Raw genomic sequence first — 17358 nt, 5'->3', positions numbered from 1 at the left:
AAATTATGTATTAAGTGTTCTGCAAATCTGGTAGGCACAAAAAGGACGTTTCAAAGAATCCATCCATCCATTCTGGGCACACATACACAGCCTGCCTGCGGGTGTTTGGGACTGGCAGAAGAAGAATGAGAACCTGGAGGAAACCCATATATCATATTAGAATTATAATTTAATGGTTATTGTAAACACACAGTGCGCAACAACAAAATGTGTTCTCTGCATTTGACCAATATGTGACTTTCGTGACATAGCAGGGGGCAGTTAATTCAGCGCCCGGGGAGCAGTGCTTGGGGGCGGGACCTTGCTCAGGGTACCTCAGCGGTGCCTTGCTGGTCGGGGATTCGAACCTGCAGTCTTTCAATTACAAGTGCGCTTCCTTAACCATCAAGCCACCACTGCCACCACATGCAGGACATGCAAACTCCAGACAGGATATTCCTGGGGGTGTGCCTCATTCCACATGGGTCCTACTCCTCATTCCACATGGGTCCTACTCCTCATTCCACATGGGTCCTACTCCTCATTCCACATGGGTCCTACTCCTCATTCCATACCAACTTCCTTACTAATTTTATGAGTTTCAAAAACTATGGATTTTGTTCAATGTACAGAATTGTCATTTGGGCACATTACTATAGTATAGTATATTTTAACAGTTGTGACGGAGGACTGAATGGCTAAACTCAAAGGCTAGACATGTAGTAAATATATTGACTTGACAAAAAGGTACCCAATAAATATGTCACTGTGAAATATTACTATAAATGAAATTTCTGTTTAATCCTTAAATACACAGCATTTCAGGATTACAAAACAATTTTCTAACCATATATTACTATTTAACCATGTTACTTACGGGGGGGTTAACTTGGGGGCAGAGACGGGGCAGCCTGTACCATGTTCAGACGGGTGGCTTAGGCAGAGAAATAATTTTACACAGAATCCTGTGAATGCGTTAAGAGTTTAATTTATTAGCTGAGTGTAAGAACAGACAGGATATAAAGAGCACTTTGTGTACATACACACACAAACTTACACAATGCCCTCAAAAACAGGCGCTATCACTGAAAGAGAATCTAGAGGATTCTGGGATACGTAGCCACAAGCCCTCCCTGGGACTCCCACCCTAACCCATAACTGTAAATTGTGACTCCTGCCAACTTGTTTTGTACCCAATTCTGCCATTAACAACCTCACTGTGCTGAGGCTAAAATTTCTATTCAGCAGTTCAGCATTTTTGCTCTCAGTGATCTGTCAAATGTCCTCTCTGTCTCCCCAAATGCACTCTTGTCCGAGACAGCCGAACTGCACGTATTCTGCCCCTCAAAGGCAAACCACAGTAACTATGCTGACAACAAAACTGACAAAATAGGTTTCAAAGTCTTTTGAGCGTCCACCCGTATGTGTAGTAGGTAAGCAAATGATGATGTTTTCCTCAAAACCTGCCGTAGCTGAACTAGGATATTGGGTTACAAGACAAAATGGATGCTCAGGGACTCAATTTCAGTCATAATTTTATTTTGATTAAGTATGCAGTTATGGTGCCTTTTTACGGAAGTATGCATCTCTGGCTGGATTGCTTTGAAATTAAAATAAAAGGAAAGCAGAACGAAGGATCAAGATAACGGAAAACCATAAGTAGAAAAACAGGGAATCCTAAGTCCAGATGTAGAAGTTCTGAATCTGAAGATGGAGGTAAACTGCGGAAGGCTGACTATAAATATCACCAAGAAGTGACAACAGATGCATTAAACTGCCGAACTAAAAGACACAACAAAAAAATGAGCAAAATAACCAATGCACACATATTCAGGCACACACTCAATGGCAGGTCCACGGTTACCCTTAAATCAAGACAAGGGCAGTATCTGCCCAAGACTAGTCAAGTCTCTTTTTATGGGAGTCGTTCCAAACCGAATACTGAAGAGCCTCATGCAAGGAGACCGAAACCTCATCAGGTCAGCCAGGAGCAGGAAGGCGGCTGGTCTGCCATCGGAAGTTCAGAACACCTACCTCAGAAGTTGCGTTTAATTATCTTTTGAGAAAAAACGGAATAAAAAGCTATTTTAAGCCAAGTCTTGGTCTGTTCCACTGCATATTCCAAAAGGGGGTCAAAAGTACCTCCACAGCCAACGGTTTGGATAAAATGGGAGGCGGGGGTATATTAAGCTCAAGCTGGAGAAGCTGCAGAATATTAATCCACTTCTCATTGGCTTGGTTTGTTCCTAGGAGAGCCTCTCCTACTCTTGGGAGCTACGCATGCAGAGTTGGTAAAAGTGGGCACTTTGGATGAAGTCACATGCTAAGTGAACCAATCATAACAATTAGCAATGGTGGCACCGAAGTGAGGAGATGGAATGTTCTTAATGGGGCAGAGGCGGCCAGTCGATGCATCCCATCGTCACACAGGGCTCTGCCTGCATATGGAGGAGGATCTGTAACCCAACCACAGCTGTTGGCCTACAGACTAAACCTCAGCACTGACCATGAAGGGAAATCTCAGGTTCTTTGGAAGAATCTGATATTTGTTGAGACTCTACTGAGAACCTTAAATCATTGCAATGCAGTGTGCTCACCGGAGACCACAGGTAAGTGGATAAATATATACGAAAATCAAACGTTATAATTTATTACAAGGGCCCCGGTCCGGTGCTCAATGGGACAGGATGCTGTGCCTGTGATCAGAAGGTTTCTGGTTCAAATCCCAGGGTTAGCAGAGTGATTTTACCATTGGGTCCTTTGTAACTGCTCCAGGGACTTCTAAAAAACGTGCGTCGCTTTGAATAAAAATATCTGCTAAATAAATAGTATATAAATGTATTACAATGGTTAATGCTTCCTGTTCTAAAGTTGGCCAGTCTCTCTCTCTTTCTCTCTGTCACACACACACACACACATGGACACACACACACGGAGAAAAAATGTCAAAAATATATTAAAAAGAATCCAAAGCATAAATTATGGCAAAGCAATCCAGCGCAATGTCAGCAAAACAGCCTGGAAGCAGAGCTTACTGTACGTAAAAGCTGTTGAGTGCAGACTGTAAGAGAGGAGACAGAACTGTGAGAGCCTGCTTTGGGCAGATTTATTGTCTGAGTGCTGGGGGGGTGGGGAGGGGCTGGGATTTCGGGTGAGTGAGGTTGACCAGTCTGGGACTGAAGAGCCTGACATGACAGGAGCAGAGGCATACGCTTGAGATCAGGGTGTGGGTGATGTGGCCAGGGGACCAATGAAGGGGCGGGCAGGGAGGAAGGGGGTGCTGGGACTTAGGCATGTCAGGCAGCAAAGGGTCCAGCTTTCTTCATCTGTCCACTTCTGCCACGATCCCTTCCGACTTTACACTCTTGAGGTACAAATGATGAAGCAGGGCTCATCGCACCCCCTTGTGGACACTGCTGGATCCGTAGCACATCACCCAGGGTCAGGTCTCCTGCTCAGATGAGGACAGGGACGTCAGCCACATCTGGACTCTTCGTTCCTTCAGCATAACCCACCATCTTCCTGTCTTAATTTAATGCTGGACATGGTAGCGGGGGGGTGCTTTGGAGCGTCATGTGAGGTTCACAGTCGCACCGGTGTGGCCAAATCGCCGATACGGGGCTGTGCTAGAAGATATCAGACCTCGAAATCAGACTGACAAGGTAATGTTTGCGATTCTGTGACGGGTACAGGTCAGCTCCTCTCAGCTCTCAGACAGCGGCCCCCGCAGTGACCCCGTCGGTGGGAGGGGCCTCGGGGTGGGAGGGGCCTCGGGGTGGGAGGGGCCTCGGGGTTCCTATAGGTCGGGATTTAAGCGTGGCACTGAGAAGAGGAGGAAAGAGGAGACTGGGAGACTGACGAAGGGGGGGTCGAAGGAGAGGTGAAAGTCAAGCCAGCCGCAGTCTAATCTTCTACAGTGTGGATTTTGGGAAGGGGGGGCAAGCATGATCGGGAGGGGGGAAGACAGGCAGGCGAGGGGGGGGTGGGGGGAGTGAAAGGGAGAGAATAAGAATGTTGGTTAGTACGGAATCAGATTAAAGCTGGTGGATTCGCACACATACCCCCCCCCCACCCCCCCCACCACAGGCAGGTAGCAGTTTCCAATAACCGCTCCTAACGTCTACAGCTCATGTTCTCATTTAAGTGACCCAGAAAGCAGATCAGCTGATGTCACTTTTATCCCATGACAACAATGATAAACGGAGCGCAGGAGCGTGAGCTGAACATCAGAATGATAAGACACACACGCCTAAACTATGGCACATCAGTGCCACCCGGAGGCGACTTTGGGCTTCATCCGGAGATGCATTCAAACGTGGGCTGGTACTGTCAGGGGAACCGAGTTCACCGTGGGGTGAGACTCCATTCAAAAGGAAAAAGCAAAAGAGATGCTCTCCACCGTTAATCTGACACTGCACAGGGATGCCTGCGTCTCGTACACAGAGGCTGACTTATCTCTTTTTATACACGGAGTAGGACCCACGTCTAAAGCATCTGAGTAACTAAGAACTTGAGCCGCACTGGAAGATTGCCTTGCTGTAAAGGCTTCAGGATAGACGTGAGCCTGGATGGGGCTCAGTCACAACATGGCAGGTGCTCGTACCTAATGACGAGGCATGAAGATGCACATTTGCATACAGTGTTCATACCCTACTTTCCGTACCCAGAGCCTCCGACTGGCATCCAAATCAAGCACAGTGATGGCGACGTGCGCTGGCTTTTGCTCTGACTGACGTCCCTCATTAATTGAATCTCGACGATAAGGGACGCCGAGTGAATAATTCCAAAAGAAAATATTCTCAACATCTCCGGGCCTGCAGTATGTGCACACTGAGCACAATACACGTAATCCAATCAGCCAAATCACAGAAAAGAGGGTTCATGAATTCACAGCGTGACAGCAGGGGGAGCCAGTGCACCCTGACCACCTATGCAGGGGGTGAAAAAAGCTTTGTAGTCGGGTGTAGGAGCTAGAAAATGTCACCGATGATGTCATAGCTATCCACACCTCACACTGAGACTCATGCCCAGCCCACCGCCCCGCCCCCATGCCATCGTAGAGATTTTCAGAGGCAAACAAACTCAAGGGGAGAACAAAGGAAATGTGAGAAAATGCAAAACTGAGCAGAATCAAGAGAATGAACAAAGCGCCGCTGAATGCAGACAGAAAGCTTAAGGCTTACAGGACAGAATGTACAGTCTCTGCTCTGGAGAGATCCTGACTGCCGTACACAAGGGGGTGCCATCTCACTTCTGACAGAGGAGGAAAGCGGAAGCCACCCGCAACAAACATGGGGCGTCCTCCCATTCCGCTGGCCTTAACCCTCCGCTGCACGGATCCTAACCAGATGACGCAAGTTGGTCGGCCACAAGAGGGTGAGCTTGACGATCTCATCTCACTAGAGCCACTGACAGTGACGGGTGTGATATCACCCATCCCCCTCACATTAGGTGGGGGCAGTTATTCATATCATTAAGAAGGTGACTATACTTTATAAATATATGCAGTATTTAGCTGAGAGTCTGAGGCAGGTTATAAGCAGGGACACCCAGGGTATCCATGCATTTCAGACATAGCAATTAAGTTGCCAAGGAAATTAAGGTTTTTAATACTGAAAATGAGTGCCTGGTTATTCCAGCTTTTACAGAAGTGCTAAATTTCAACCCATATTTCATACTGTTTTGTGAAAAAGCATCAACAGGTTGCCATGATTACGGACAGCTGGGTTAGACAGAACTAGACCCCAGCACTAACCAATGAACCAATCAGGACATTTGGAACATCGCCCCCATGGGAGGCCAGGGTGCCATTAATTCTGATGTCGGTCTTTGTGGATGCCGATTTTTAATGTTGATTAACGAAATGGTTCGTTATCATTTAACAATATTCACTATTTATGCTGTATATTTTGGAAATGCAGAGGATCAGGCCAAGAGGTTTACCTCTGACATCAAGATCAGGGGGTAGACTGCCCGTTGTGGTGCCTATGTTCACCTGGGCCGCCTCTGTAAAATGCGGTTATTACCGTGGCTGTGTAAAATAGCGCACAGCACGATTGGATGCACACAGAACTCAATGGTACTGTATGGGCGACATGCACATTTGCGAAAGGTCCCCATCGCTCAATCAGCAGCGTGATACAAGGAGCGAAAATTAACAGGAAGCACAACCAGAGAAATTAATAAACTGAGGAGCAAAAAGGTGGGATGGAACTTAAGAAATGAAGTAATGAGGCGTGCAGTCCGGGCTGGAGGGGTGCTGGTTCTTACCAGGTCCCTGCTCCCCCTTGACCTTCTGCGGCCCCTGCTTCTTCACTGAGGCTCCATCTGCTCACACATGCAGATAGACACATCTTCACCTTCCCAGGACAAACACGCACACACACACACACACACACACACACACACACACAGTCTTCACCGCTGGGCAGGCTGCCATACTCCAAAACATCTACACTACCTCCTTGAAGCCACAAAATATTATTTTGCCAATAAATCAATTATTACAACTATTGCCTCAGCTTTGCAATTGTACCTGCATCTGCAATCACACACAGACAGACAGACAGACACACATACACCCACATACACACACATACGTCTTAGCATCCCACGACAAACATGCAAACATACATCTCATTCCCCATAGGGGTGCTTACAGTACCAACCTGCTCCTCGGGGACCCACACATTGATGCTCGCTCCCAGCTCCCTGGAGCAAAAATGTGGACTGTCTGGGGGTCCCCGAGGACTGGATTGGGGGTCCCCGAGGACTGTCTGGGGGTCCCCGAGGACTGGATTGGGGGCCCCCGAGGACTGTCTGGGGGTCCCTGAGGACTGTCTGCGGGTCCCCGAGGACTGGATTGGGGTCCCCGAGGACTGGATTGGGGGTCCCCAAGGACTGTCTGGGGGTCCCCGAGGACTGGATTGGGGGTCCCCGAGGACTGGATTGGGGGTCCCCGAGGACCTTTTGATACTTGTCCGAGAGTGACACTGCACGTTTACACCAAATCTTACTGCCACGATGCCCACCTCCATTCAGAAGCAGCCCGGCCTACCAGCATTTGCCTGGCTTACTGGTTTACTGTAATTCCAGAGCGGCTCATTCCCTTAGGATGCACATGTGATCTTACTGTCAGAGAGGGCAGGTGGGAAACGAGCCTTGGGCTCTTCTGCACAGGGTCACAGCACCCTGGGCTCTGTACACACGTGTTTCATATGGTCTGAGCTAGAACCCTTAAACTCCCTTCTCCCTAGCGAACTTCATTTAGAGCAGATATCCCAAGGAGATTAAGAATGGAATTAGCTGCTTCAAAGCTGGCTTGAGCAGTTCAAGTTCAATTTGAGCTAACCAGTTCATGGACACTTAACCTGATGAACACTTAACCTGGTAACTGTGATTAAGGAGATTAGAAACTTTCCAAGTCTCATTATCGATTAAGAACTTAATGAGATTGAGTTGAGTTCTCTGTTAATGTGAGTCTTTATACGCAACTGGTTAGTTGAAACAAAATCTTGGTCTGGATTTGTACTTACTTCTGGATTTGTACTTACTGAACCTGAACTTTCTACCTGTGGTTTGAACAATATCATTATACAAAGCAGACATGCTTTACTTTCCACTATTTGACTTGTGCCTGTGTTGTCGGGCAAAACAATTTAAACCTCTTTTACCTATATTCTGTAAAATCTCCTTATCCATCACCAACCTCCACCCCCCCACCCCCCACATCTGGCCCACGCTTCTCCACCCCTCACCTTCCTGCTGGCTGTCAGGATCCAGAAGTGGCACGTAGTCCATCTTGTCCACAGTCTCTCCGACCTTGTCATCAAAGCCTTCCGCCTCCAGGGCGGCGATGAAGTCCCTCTGCACAGGGGTCTCGGAGTCCATCTGCGGCACGCTGTCGCTGAGGGCATCACCCAGGTTCAGGTCTGCCATTGTCCTGGAGATGGTCACGCTGTTGCGGGGAAGCACAGGTCAAACAAAGTTATGAGGTGGCTTTCAAGGCATCCAGAGATTTACTGGATTTACTGGATACTCACGACCATTAGATCATCTCCCACTATAAGCAGGCTTATAAGCATATAAGGCAGAAAATAAGGCTGAAACGTTATGCCAGTCCATCGCAGGACACTCACACACGCAATCACAGGGCAAGGCAGAAAACTTCAACAGCGCTTAATGATTTAGAGACAATTTTGAGGTACCAGTTCATATAAATGCATTATTTTGGACAGTGTGAGGAAAACAGGCCACCTAGGAGTCCATGTAAACAGAAGAAGATGCAAACTCCACACACAGAGCCAAGGGCAAGAACTGAACCCACACCCCAGGAAAGGTGACACTGTAGTGAGCCGCTGCATCTCTTTTCAGTTCTCTCAGGAATTGTCTCCTAAAAGAAACATACACTACTGCTGTGCTGGGACCAGGCGTGCAGACCGGCATGAAGAGGAGGCCTCTCTCCTGGTCCCAGTTTTGCGAACATTTGCCATCATACCAAAGAGGTCCACCAGGGGGCAGACTGTGCTGGGGGGCTCAGATAGAGGAAGCTGCCAATAGGCGTTGCCAGTCAGGGATGTCAAACAGAAGGCTCATAGAAGAGCGTTTAGTTGGTAATAAAGGTAAGGTCACAATCTAATAAACCTGGCAGAGATTGGGTCCTAAGAATGTGATGCAATAAGCCTAGCAGAGATTGGTTCCTAAGACAGTGATGTAATAAGCCTAGCAGAGATTGGTTCCTAACACAGTGATGTAATAAGCCTAGCAGAGATTGGTTCCTAACACAGTGATGTAATAAGCCTAGCAGAGATTGGTTCCTAACACAGTGATGTAATAAGCCTGCCAAAGATTCATTCCTAAGAACACAATGTAATAAGCCTGCCACAGGTTGTTTCCTAAGACAGCGATGTTATTAGCCTGGCATAGATTGGTTCCAAAGACTGATCCTGATCTGCCCAATTCTGGCCTAAACTCACAAGGCTCCTTCTTAACTCTTCTGTCTGGCTCTCCCTAAACCCTCAGCAGTCTCCCCCACATAAACTCACTTCCTCTTGCCTCCCCATTTCCTTGGATGACAACTAGAATACAATTATAATTGCACTATAACTCCATTAAAATGATAATATCAAAGAGGTAAGATTCAGAGCCACACTGGGTAGTAAAAACCATCAAAAATTTTGCTTCTGTAAACAGCTGACGTTGCCTAACACCTCTAGTATTCTTTCTTAAACAACTCAGCGGCTCCCCCTATGGACACCACTAGTATTCCGTCTCAAACAGCTCAGCGGCTCCCCCTATGGACACCACTAGTATTCCGTCTCAAACAGCTCAGTGGCTCCCCCTTATGGACACCACTAGTATTCCGTCTCAAACAGCTCAGTGGCTCCCCCTATGGACACCACTAGTATTCCGTCTCAAACAGCTCAGTGGCTCCCCCTTATGGACACCACTAGTATTCCGTCTCAAACAGCTCAGTGGCTCCCCCTTATGGACACCACTAGTATTCCGTCTCAAACAGCTCAGTGGCTCCCCCTATGGACACCACTAGTATTCCGTCTCAAACAGCTCAGTGGCTCCCCCTTATGGACACCACTAGTATTCCGTCTCAAACAGCTCAGTGGCTCCCCCTATGGACACCACTAGTATTCCGTCTCAAACAGCTCAGTGGCTCCCCCTTATGGACACCACTAGTATTCCGTCTCAAACAGCTCAGTGGCTCCCCCTATGGACACCACTAGTATTCCGTCTCAAACAGCTCAGTGGCTCCCCCTTATGGACACCACTAGTATTCCGTCTCAAACAGCTCAGTGGCTCCCCCTTATGGACACCACTAGTATTCCGTCTCAAACAGCTCAGTGGCTCCCCCTATGGACACCACTAGTATTCCGTCTCAAACAGCTCAGTGGCTCCCCCTTATGGACACCACTAGTATTCCGTCTCAAACAGCTCAGTGGCTCCCCCTATGGACACCACTAGTATTCCGTCTCAAACAGCTCAGTGGCTCCCCCTATGGACACCACTAGTATTCCGTCTCAAACAGCTCAGTGGCTCCCCCTTATGGACACCACTAGTATTCCGTCTCAAACAGCTCAGTGGCTCCCCCTTATGGACACCACTAGTATTCCGTCTCAAACAGCTCAGTGGCTCCCCCTTATGGACACCACTAGTATTCCGTCTCAAACAGCTCAGTGGCTCCCCCTTATGGACACCACTAGTATTCCGTCTCAAACAGCTCAGTGGCTCCCCCTATGGACACCACTAGTATTCCGTCTCAAACAGCTCAGTGGCTCCCCCTATGGACACCACTAGTATTCCGTCTCAAACAGCTCAGTGGCTCCCCCTATGGACAGCTCCCATTGCAAACACAGGTTTGCGTGCTGCCAGTGCCATTCTTAGGGATGTCACTAAATCTTGAGGTATATCAGCAGCCTTGGGGAGCATTTTTTTTCAACTTTAAGTAACTGATATATTCAGCAAATGGGGGGTGGGGGTGGGGGTGGGGGTGGGGGATCATAGCACCCTGCCAAGTGGTATTTCATTTAAAGCCTGACTTCAGAGCAGTGAGGTATAATATTCTGACCACCCCGGGCTCCATGTTTATCGTTACCTTTCACACTAAAACCACAAAGTTGGGGGGAGGGAGGGGGGGACCTAGGGAGTGTATCACACCAACCCCACTGAGGGGCGAAACCCGGCCTCTGGGTACAGTGGCAGCAGCAAAGCGTGGAATTTGCCCCCACGCGGGACTGCGACAGCCGTGAAGGCGGAGCATCCTGCATATTTCCACACAGCCATCAGACAGCCGATGTGCTGCCCTTCCATATTTAACCTGCCCCTGATGCACCCTCCCACCCCCCAGCAGCCTCCCACCCCCCAACCCAACACCCACCAGTGCTGCCAAGCGCTGGCACTCTGTAAAGCTGCCAGGGTTAGCCACTTCTCAAAAAACATGAAAAAAGAGGGAGATGATTCACTGATTAAATTACCTCAAGGAAATAAAGCTGCAAGCACGATAAATCTCACATTAATATCATGACGGCACCACCTGCCGTCAGGAGAGCATGGTGTCAAGTCTGAATGGCGTTACCCACAATGCCCCAGGGCTGTCTGAAAGTCACCAGCTCTATGTCTACATTTAGTCTGCCAACGCGGGTATTTTAGATTTTATCTCTAAAGCCCAAAAGCAAGATGAGTTGTTATGCTAAAATATGCCCCTTGTTTTATTTGAAGAAATTAATTTTGTTCCCAATGTCCTTGCGTAAATAAGGAATTAAAAATAAAACCTGGATAATGTAACCTCTGACCCCTTGGAAAATCAAACAAACTCATACATCTGGCCAGAGACAGTTTTATGTGGCTTCCAACATATTTTTCATTCATTATTAAATCTGGCCTGCAGATCAATCTTTCATTTTCAATTGAGAATTTTTAAAAAAATCTACATTTGGTCTACATTTGGGCCGGTGCTGAACAGAGAATTACTGACTCCAAGATCATTTTTTTATTATCTCTCGCTTGTCTTTCAGCTCAAAAAATGGCTGAAGTTGCCCGCTTTGAGCCCCCTGATCCAGACGCAGGCATTCAGCCTACTGGGCAGGTCTGACCGCTCTCCTACAGGCCCAGTCACCCCGACATTAACACAGGGATACTGGAGGTCAGCAACAGTCAGCCAGACCCTCTCAGCCAGGCCGCATCACCACAATCCAGCACCCTCTGGGTGGCTGAACAGCCGACCCTGTCCTGGGTAAGCACTGGGGATGACAGACACACTCTGGGGGGGCTGTCTGGGTCAGCAGCTGCCCTCCTCTGTCCCCTCATGGCCACTTCTTTGTTTTTTGTTTTATCCCCCTGAAGTAACAATCGACACGGTCACACTCCCCGCTCTGGTCATTACGGGACAGGCTCCGAAGCGGCTTTCGGGTGACAACCCCGCTCTTGAGCTTGCTGTCAGGAGGCACAGACTGAGCTCCGAGGCTTTCGGTCAGTCCCACAATGTCCGCATCTCCTAGAAGATCCCGGAAGTGGAAACTAATCGCATAAAATAATAAACAAGCCACAGCTGAAGAAACACAAATGGCCATTGGTATTTATTTACTTATTCATTCATAAATAATTTTTATTAGTTAATTATTTTTAGCATTCTGGGTCCTGGCATCCTGGAGATGTGTTCCGGCTCACTGCCATAGCCGTGGAAGATCAGGGTTCAAGTCTCACCCCTGGATATAGTGGCCCAGGGGTGCTGAATAAACCCCGAGCTCAGACCCCAGGCTTCACTCTCACCTGTACACGTGTTTGTGTCTCAAAGGAGAGCATGATGGGATACATGAAAAGAAGCATTCCAATGTACCTGAACTCGCAAATGGCAAATAAAATTTTCATCATTTCATTTCATTTTATTTTTACTTTTCCCAATATAAACAGCTACTTATTATAATATGTCAGGGCTCTTGATTCCATATCCACGCCTTGTTTTCAGTTCTCCCAGGTAGTAATTACGGATTCTGACTGGCCAAAGGCTTCACACATGGCTCACAGGTAAAGCTAAGGCTGGAAACCCAGCAGTGTTCGGACCTTGAGGGCCGTGATTTGAAAAATATGTCAACGGCAAAATATTTTGAACTAACAGCTGTGACAGATTAAATAAAGCAGGCAAACTTCCATTACCATAAAGGACCAACAATCATATTCAGGGGAAAAACTTTTCAGGGTCGAATATGTGACCAGCTGTACATTACAGTCGCAAATGCATCCTGTACACGGGAGGCAGCCAACAGACCCCCCCCTGCCCCCTGGTCCTTCTGTCTGAAGAAACTGCATAAATGCCGTCCCACTGGAGAGAGTAATGAACAGACCGGACCGGATTAGCTCGCTTTTCTCTATATGGTATACTTACTTCTTAAAGGAATCTTATCTCCCTTTTTTTGTAAAGTCTCCCTCTGGCTACCCTACCATTGTTTTCCCCCCCAAACAACTTACAAATAATCCATTATGAATTTCAGAGGACCCCCCCCCCCCCATTCCTCCCCACGCTTCATCGACACCGAATGTCACCGCACCAGGCTTGTGACTTGCCACAATGACAGTCTGTTTCTGCCACTCCCTAAGCCGACGTCGCTCGGGACTGGGCCATTAAGCCGACGTCGTTCAGGACTGGGCCATCCCACTGGGACCAGGTAGGGCTCTCCCTTCAACCTCTAGCTGACAGGAGGCGGCTGACAGAGACTCCTTATCCAGTTTTTGTGGGCTTGTTCCCACGCAACAATCACCAAGAGATGCCTGAATCTCTGCCAGATAGTAAAACATTTTGACCAAAAAAGTCACACGTATGCTTAATTTCAACTAAAAGAAACGTCTTCAGACACTGAAATATGCAAAAGTTAATATTGTAACACGGACAATCTGAATCAACATATGAGTCAGAGCAGGGCCTACTGGAGTCAGCATGTTTATTTTACATAAAGCTACAGACATGATGAAGTTCGCTCTTGGTAGTAAGTGATAACTCTGGGAGCAAACCACTTTTCCAGGGACAGGGGAGATGCCTGAAATTCCACGGTGAAGTCTCCCCCTCCCCCCTTCCCTGGATTAGGGGGGTGACTCAGCAATGACTCACAGTCACGCAATCCAGCCAGGGCCCCCTGCACAAGGTGATAACCGCACCCCAGACCAAACTCTAAACAACGTCGTTCCCAATAAGCCAAAAGCCACCCCCCACCCCCAACATAACAATCTTTTTGTTTAATAAAACGAAATTAGATTCCTTTATTGCATTTTAGGACTCTTACTCATCAGATATAAAAGGGAAAAAGGCAGCCAGAGAACAGATAGAACAAAAGATAAAAAAGATTAATATCCCGCGCTGTCATGACTGATGATATATTAATGTGACATTGTTTCTCTATCAATCTTCTGGTCTATAAAACAGTACACTCAAGCATGCTGCAGGTGAAAACTTGTTTTAAGATTCAGAGAATAACCAGCTGGAGCCAAATCTGATGACCCTGGAAAATCATTTTTATATGTTTATTTATTTATATTTCTATCTATAGTCACTGAATGTGTCAGTTGTTCCGTTGGTAATTTGGTAACTTCATTCTAAATCACTGGAGAATTTCCCAGTCAAGTGCCAAAAAGATTAATTTTTTTGTGTGATCGGCTACTAGGGTTTCTGCTAACAATGAGGCAATAAGCTGTTTTAAGCTGTTTTTTCTTCTTAAACGCAAACAGTAAAATAAAAGCTCAAAATGATACTTTGTACGGCAGGTTTTCACATGTGCCAAGAAACGGCGAAACCAACGGTACCCTGAAGCTCACCTCAAGCCCTCCGCAGAGCAAGATGCAGGTGGCTGGTGGGGCGGGGGGGGCGTGTACCTGGGGCTAACAGGCTGCGCTGCAAGATTCAGGTGTGGGCACATGTCCTCAGATATCGCGTCGCGTCCCCGTGTCAGATTTACTGCGCTGCATCTGCTCCGCCAGTGGGCATATGCTATATGTTTATATTCTCATCTCCTTAGCCTGTTCCTGCTCATTCCACATCGTTTACTATGCCATTTATATTGCTTACAAAATATGTGGGGATGGAGACAAGGATAATAATAAAGCACAATTCAAATTTCCATACAATGACCTGCTGGCCCTAGATGGTAGGAAAACAAACAGAAAACTCCATGCCAATATGGCACAATGTCAATACAAGCAAGAAGTCAGCATAACAACAAACCAGGCGTGACATTTCTTACAGGAGGACATTTTTGTGGAACCTTTCTCAGTAAACAGTACAGATACTCTGACACTAAACGATACAGCCGTTGCTAACAAACTGCTAGTCCAAAAACCATCTGCAGATCCTACAGTAATCCTGGGCCAACACAAATCAGGATCTGGCCCAGACTTTTAAAAAGTGAACATTCCTGGCACACAGACCAACTGCAACACCAAGAAAGCGACTTGTTGAGAGTTAAAGAGATTTACGGTAATCAGATATTAACCACAGTTTACTGCTTGACGTTGTATTTTAAAAGTCATACTCTGTTCTCCCAGTCATACAGCTTTTATTGTCAGACACACAGGAATCTAACAGTAAAAGCTGTTCTTTTCTTCTGGGAAAGACGATGCCATTATGGATGCAGTCTAACATGCAAAACAAAGTTTATTCTAATAATTTCTTGGATCCATATTTACAACAATGACTAATTCCAAGTTGGACTGAATTCCTGTAGACGGCATAAAAAAATTCAAAGGTACCAACTGACCATGCTTGTTCAGCAGGGGGCTGCGCCAACACTTCCACTAGAGGTCTAGGAGGGGCTCGAAATATAAAAATGTCATGCATTGGACAACTGCAGTGTGACGGGAGGCTTACTGGCTGAGCGGGAGGTCAGGGACTGTGTGTCAGAGCCTCCACCGGCCTCTCATGCCGCACTGATGCTCGCCTTCTCCAAGCCGCCGTCTCTCACTCCTTTGCTCCAGGTCTTATGCACCGCTACCTCAATGAGACGGCAGATTCTTTCAAAAGGCCACTGCAGCCTTCTGTACTTAATCCCATTCGCCCCCGACATGCCTGACTGATGATGTCGGACACACGATGAGTCCAGAGCGTGACGGCAGATTCTCGCGCATGCAGGATGGTGGTGACCCGCCGCACACGTGATACAGGGACTCTCCCAAGCATAAGCCACTTGTTCTGGGGACATTTCTCACTAATTTGCCCCCTTGTGCAGCCCATTAATCAGAGCCCTGCTATCGCTGCTGTGACCCAAGGCAATAGCCACGCTCCTAGCCACCCCCCCTGGCCACGCCCCTGGCCACACATCCAACTGTAACTTATGAACAGATGGCCATAAAGCCTACTACAATAAAAATTTGAGTTAAATACAATGGTTCATAATAACGAACACACTCACTACTTGTGTGACGCGTTTGAAAATATTGCACGGCTTCAGCGGTTCGTCAGCAAGAGGTACAGTACAGTACCGTATGTAGTCACTTTCATTATTACTGTATAATAATAATAATTATAATTATTATTATTATTATGACTTTTATTATGTACTGCATTATTATTTTTCCCAACTTACAAATTCAAGTTAAAGACAGACTTAAGGAACGGATCTTGTTCGTATCCTGGGGGCAGCCTATACCCAGTTTTAACTTACTATCTAATACATCCCAGATCTTCACAGGCACTGTTTTTACAAGATAGTCAGCATTATTTGTGTCACATGGGGGTGGTCATAATGTTTTTACTCATCAGTGCGAAAATATCTGTATGTAAATCAACTTTTTATATAGCAATTTAATTGTATGCAAACAATTTGCGAGCTATGCAATGACTTTGGACCAAAGTCCTATGATACATGTCAATAAAAATTTCCTTCCTCCGCATCCTGACTGTTGTCAGTTGTTCCGAGAGGCGAGTTTGTTCACTGTAAAGCAGGGTTCCCTAATTCCAGTCCTGGAGGACCAGTTCACGATACAGTTTGCAGAATTCCCCACTCAGACACGCTACTAAACCTGTCAATTCGCTAATTCAGATGCGTCTGCGCAGGGAAATCTGCAAACTGTGTTGGATTCTGGCCCTCCAGGTCTGGAACTGGGGATCCTGGCTGTATAGGGTGAGTGGCAGGCCACAGAATCTAAAGAATAAGCTGAAAATGATCATTCACAGGGCTCAGGATCCATCGGCATTTACACATATAATTGCTCATTTAGCTACTTCTCTACTGTATTTCCAAGAACCTTCTGTACTTTCAGCTGGACCCAAACTGACCACATACTGAAGCCATCGCCACCTACAGTACATTTAGTATCTACAGTATTTATGTCTATGGCAGTGCAGGACTGGATGCTAGAAATGACAGGCTACGATTCTCCAACTCACCTATCTTCCCAATGAACACAGCATGCAGATTTTTTTTATCTTCTCTTCAGGTCAGCATTTTCAGTCCACATTAATCCCAAGTTCAGAGTGGACTGTTTAGTGGGGCATCCTCCATATATGGTCTGAGGACTTTCTGATCGGAGTAAATCATGAAACTGTAGATAGTTCCCTGTACAGAATTATGAAGCAAATTCCATCCACCCATCCATCCGTTTTCTGTACCTGCTTGTCCTATGCAGGTTCATGAGGGTTGGAAGCTACAGGCGTAAGGCAGGGAATAACCCAGGACGGGGAGCTAACCCATCGCATGACACACACACCAGTCGCACCTATGGACAATTTCATAATTTCAATTAGCTTCAGCATGATTTTGGACTGTGGGGGAAAACTGGAGTACCCGGAGGAAACCCCATGATGACACGGGAAGAACATGCCAACTCCAAAAAAGGAGCTATGGTGGAGACTCAAACCCAGGTCCCAGAGGTGTGAGACAACAGTGC

General features: G+C 46.9%; 1 protein-coding gene and 1 long non-coding RNA gene across 14 annotated transcripts in view; one reads left to right on the top strand and one right to left on the bottom strand.

The window, feature by feature from the left end:
• The window catches only part of LOC111840101 (uncharacterized), a 63021-nt gene that overhangs the window by 39328 nt on the left and 6335 nt on the right, over window positions 1–17358 (bottom strand). For 7 of the 13 annotated variants that reach the window (XM_072699597.1, XM_072699598.1, XM_072699603.1 and 4 more), the window contains exons 2-4: window positions 7737–7936; window positions 6250–6306; window positions 5923–5985 (exon numbers count right to left, since the gene is read on the bottom strand). In XM_072699597.1, the coding sequence (XP_072555698.1) occupies window positions 5923–5985; window positions 6250–6306; window positions 7737–7917 (301 nt within the window). In that variant the 5' untranslated portion in view covers window positions 7918–7936. Of the gene's footprint in view, window positions 1–2013; window positions 3887–5922; window positions 5986–6249; window positions 6307–7736; window positions 7937–17358 lie in introns of those variants that run through there. The other 6 variants (XM_072699600.1, XM_072699602.1, XM_023804560.2 and 3 more) reach the window with 3 other exon arrangements.
• Window positions 2493–12042, top strand: LOC111840104 (uncharacterized). The gene is made up of 3 exons (XR_011982655.1): window positions 2493–2588; window positions 11505–11722; window positions 11833–12042. It is a non-coding gene; the product is annotated as an uncharacterized lncRNA (long non-coding RNA).

Source organism: Paramormyrops kingsleyae, chromosome 15 (assembly GCF_048594095.1).
Source record: "Paramormyrops kingsleyae isolate MSU_618 chromosome 15, PKINGS_0.4, whole genome shotgun sequence".
Taxonomy (NCBI): Eukaryota; Metazoa; Chordata; class Actinopteri; order Osteoglossiformes; family Mormyridae; genus Paramormyrops; species Paramormyrops kingsleyae.
The sequence above is the reverse complement of the archived record's forward strand: the minus strand, read 5'-3'. Positions and strand labels throughout refer to the sequence as shown.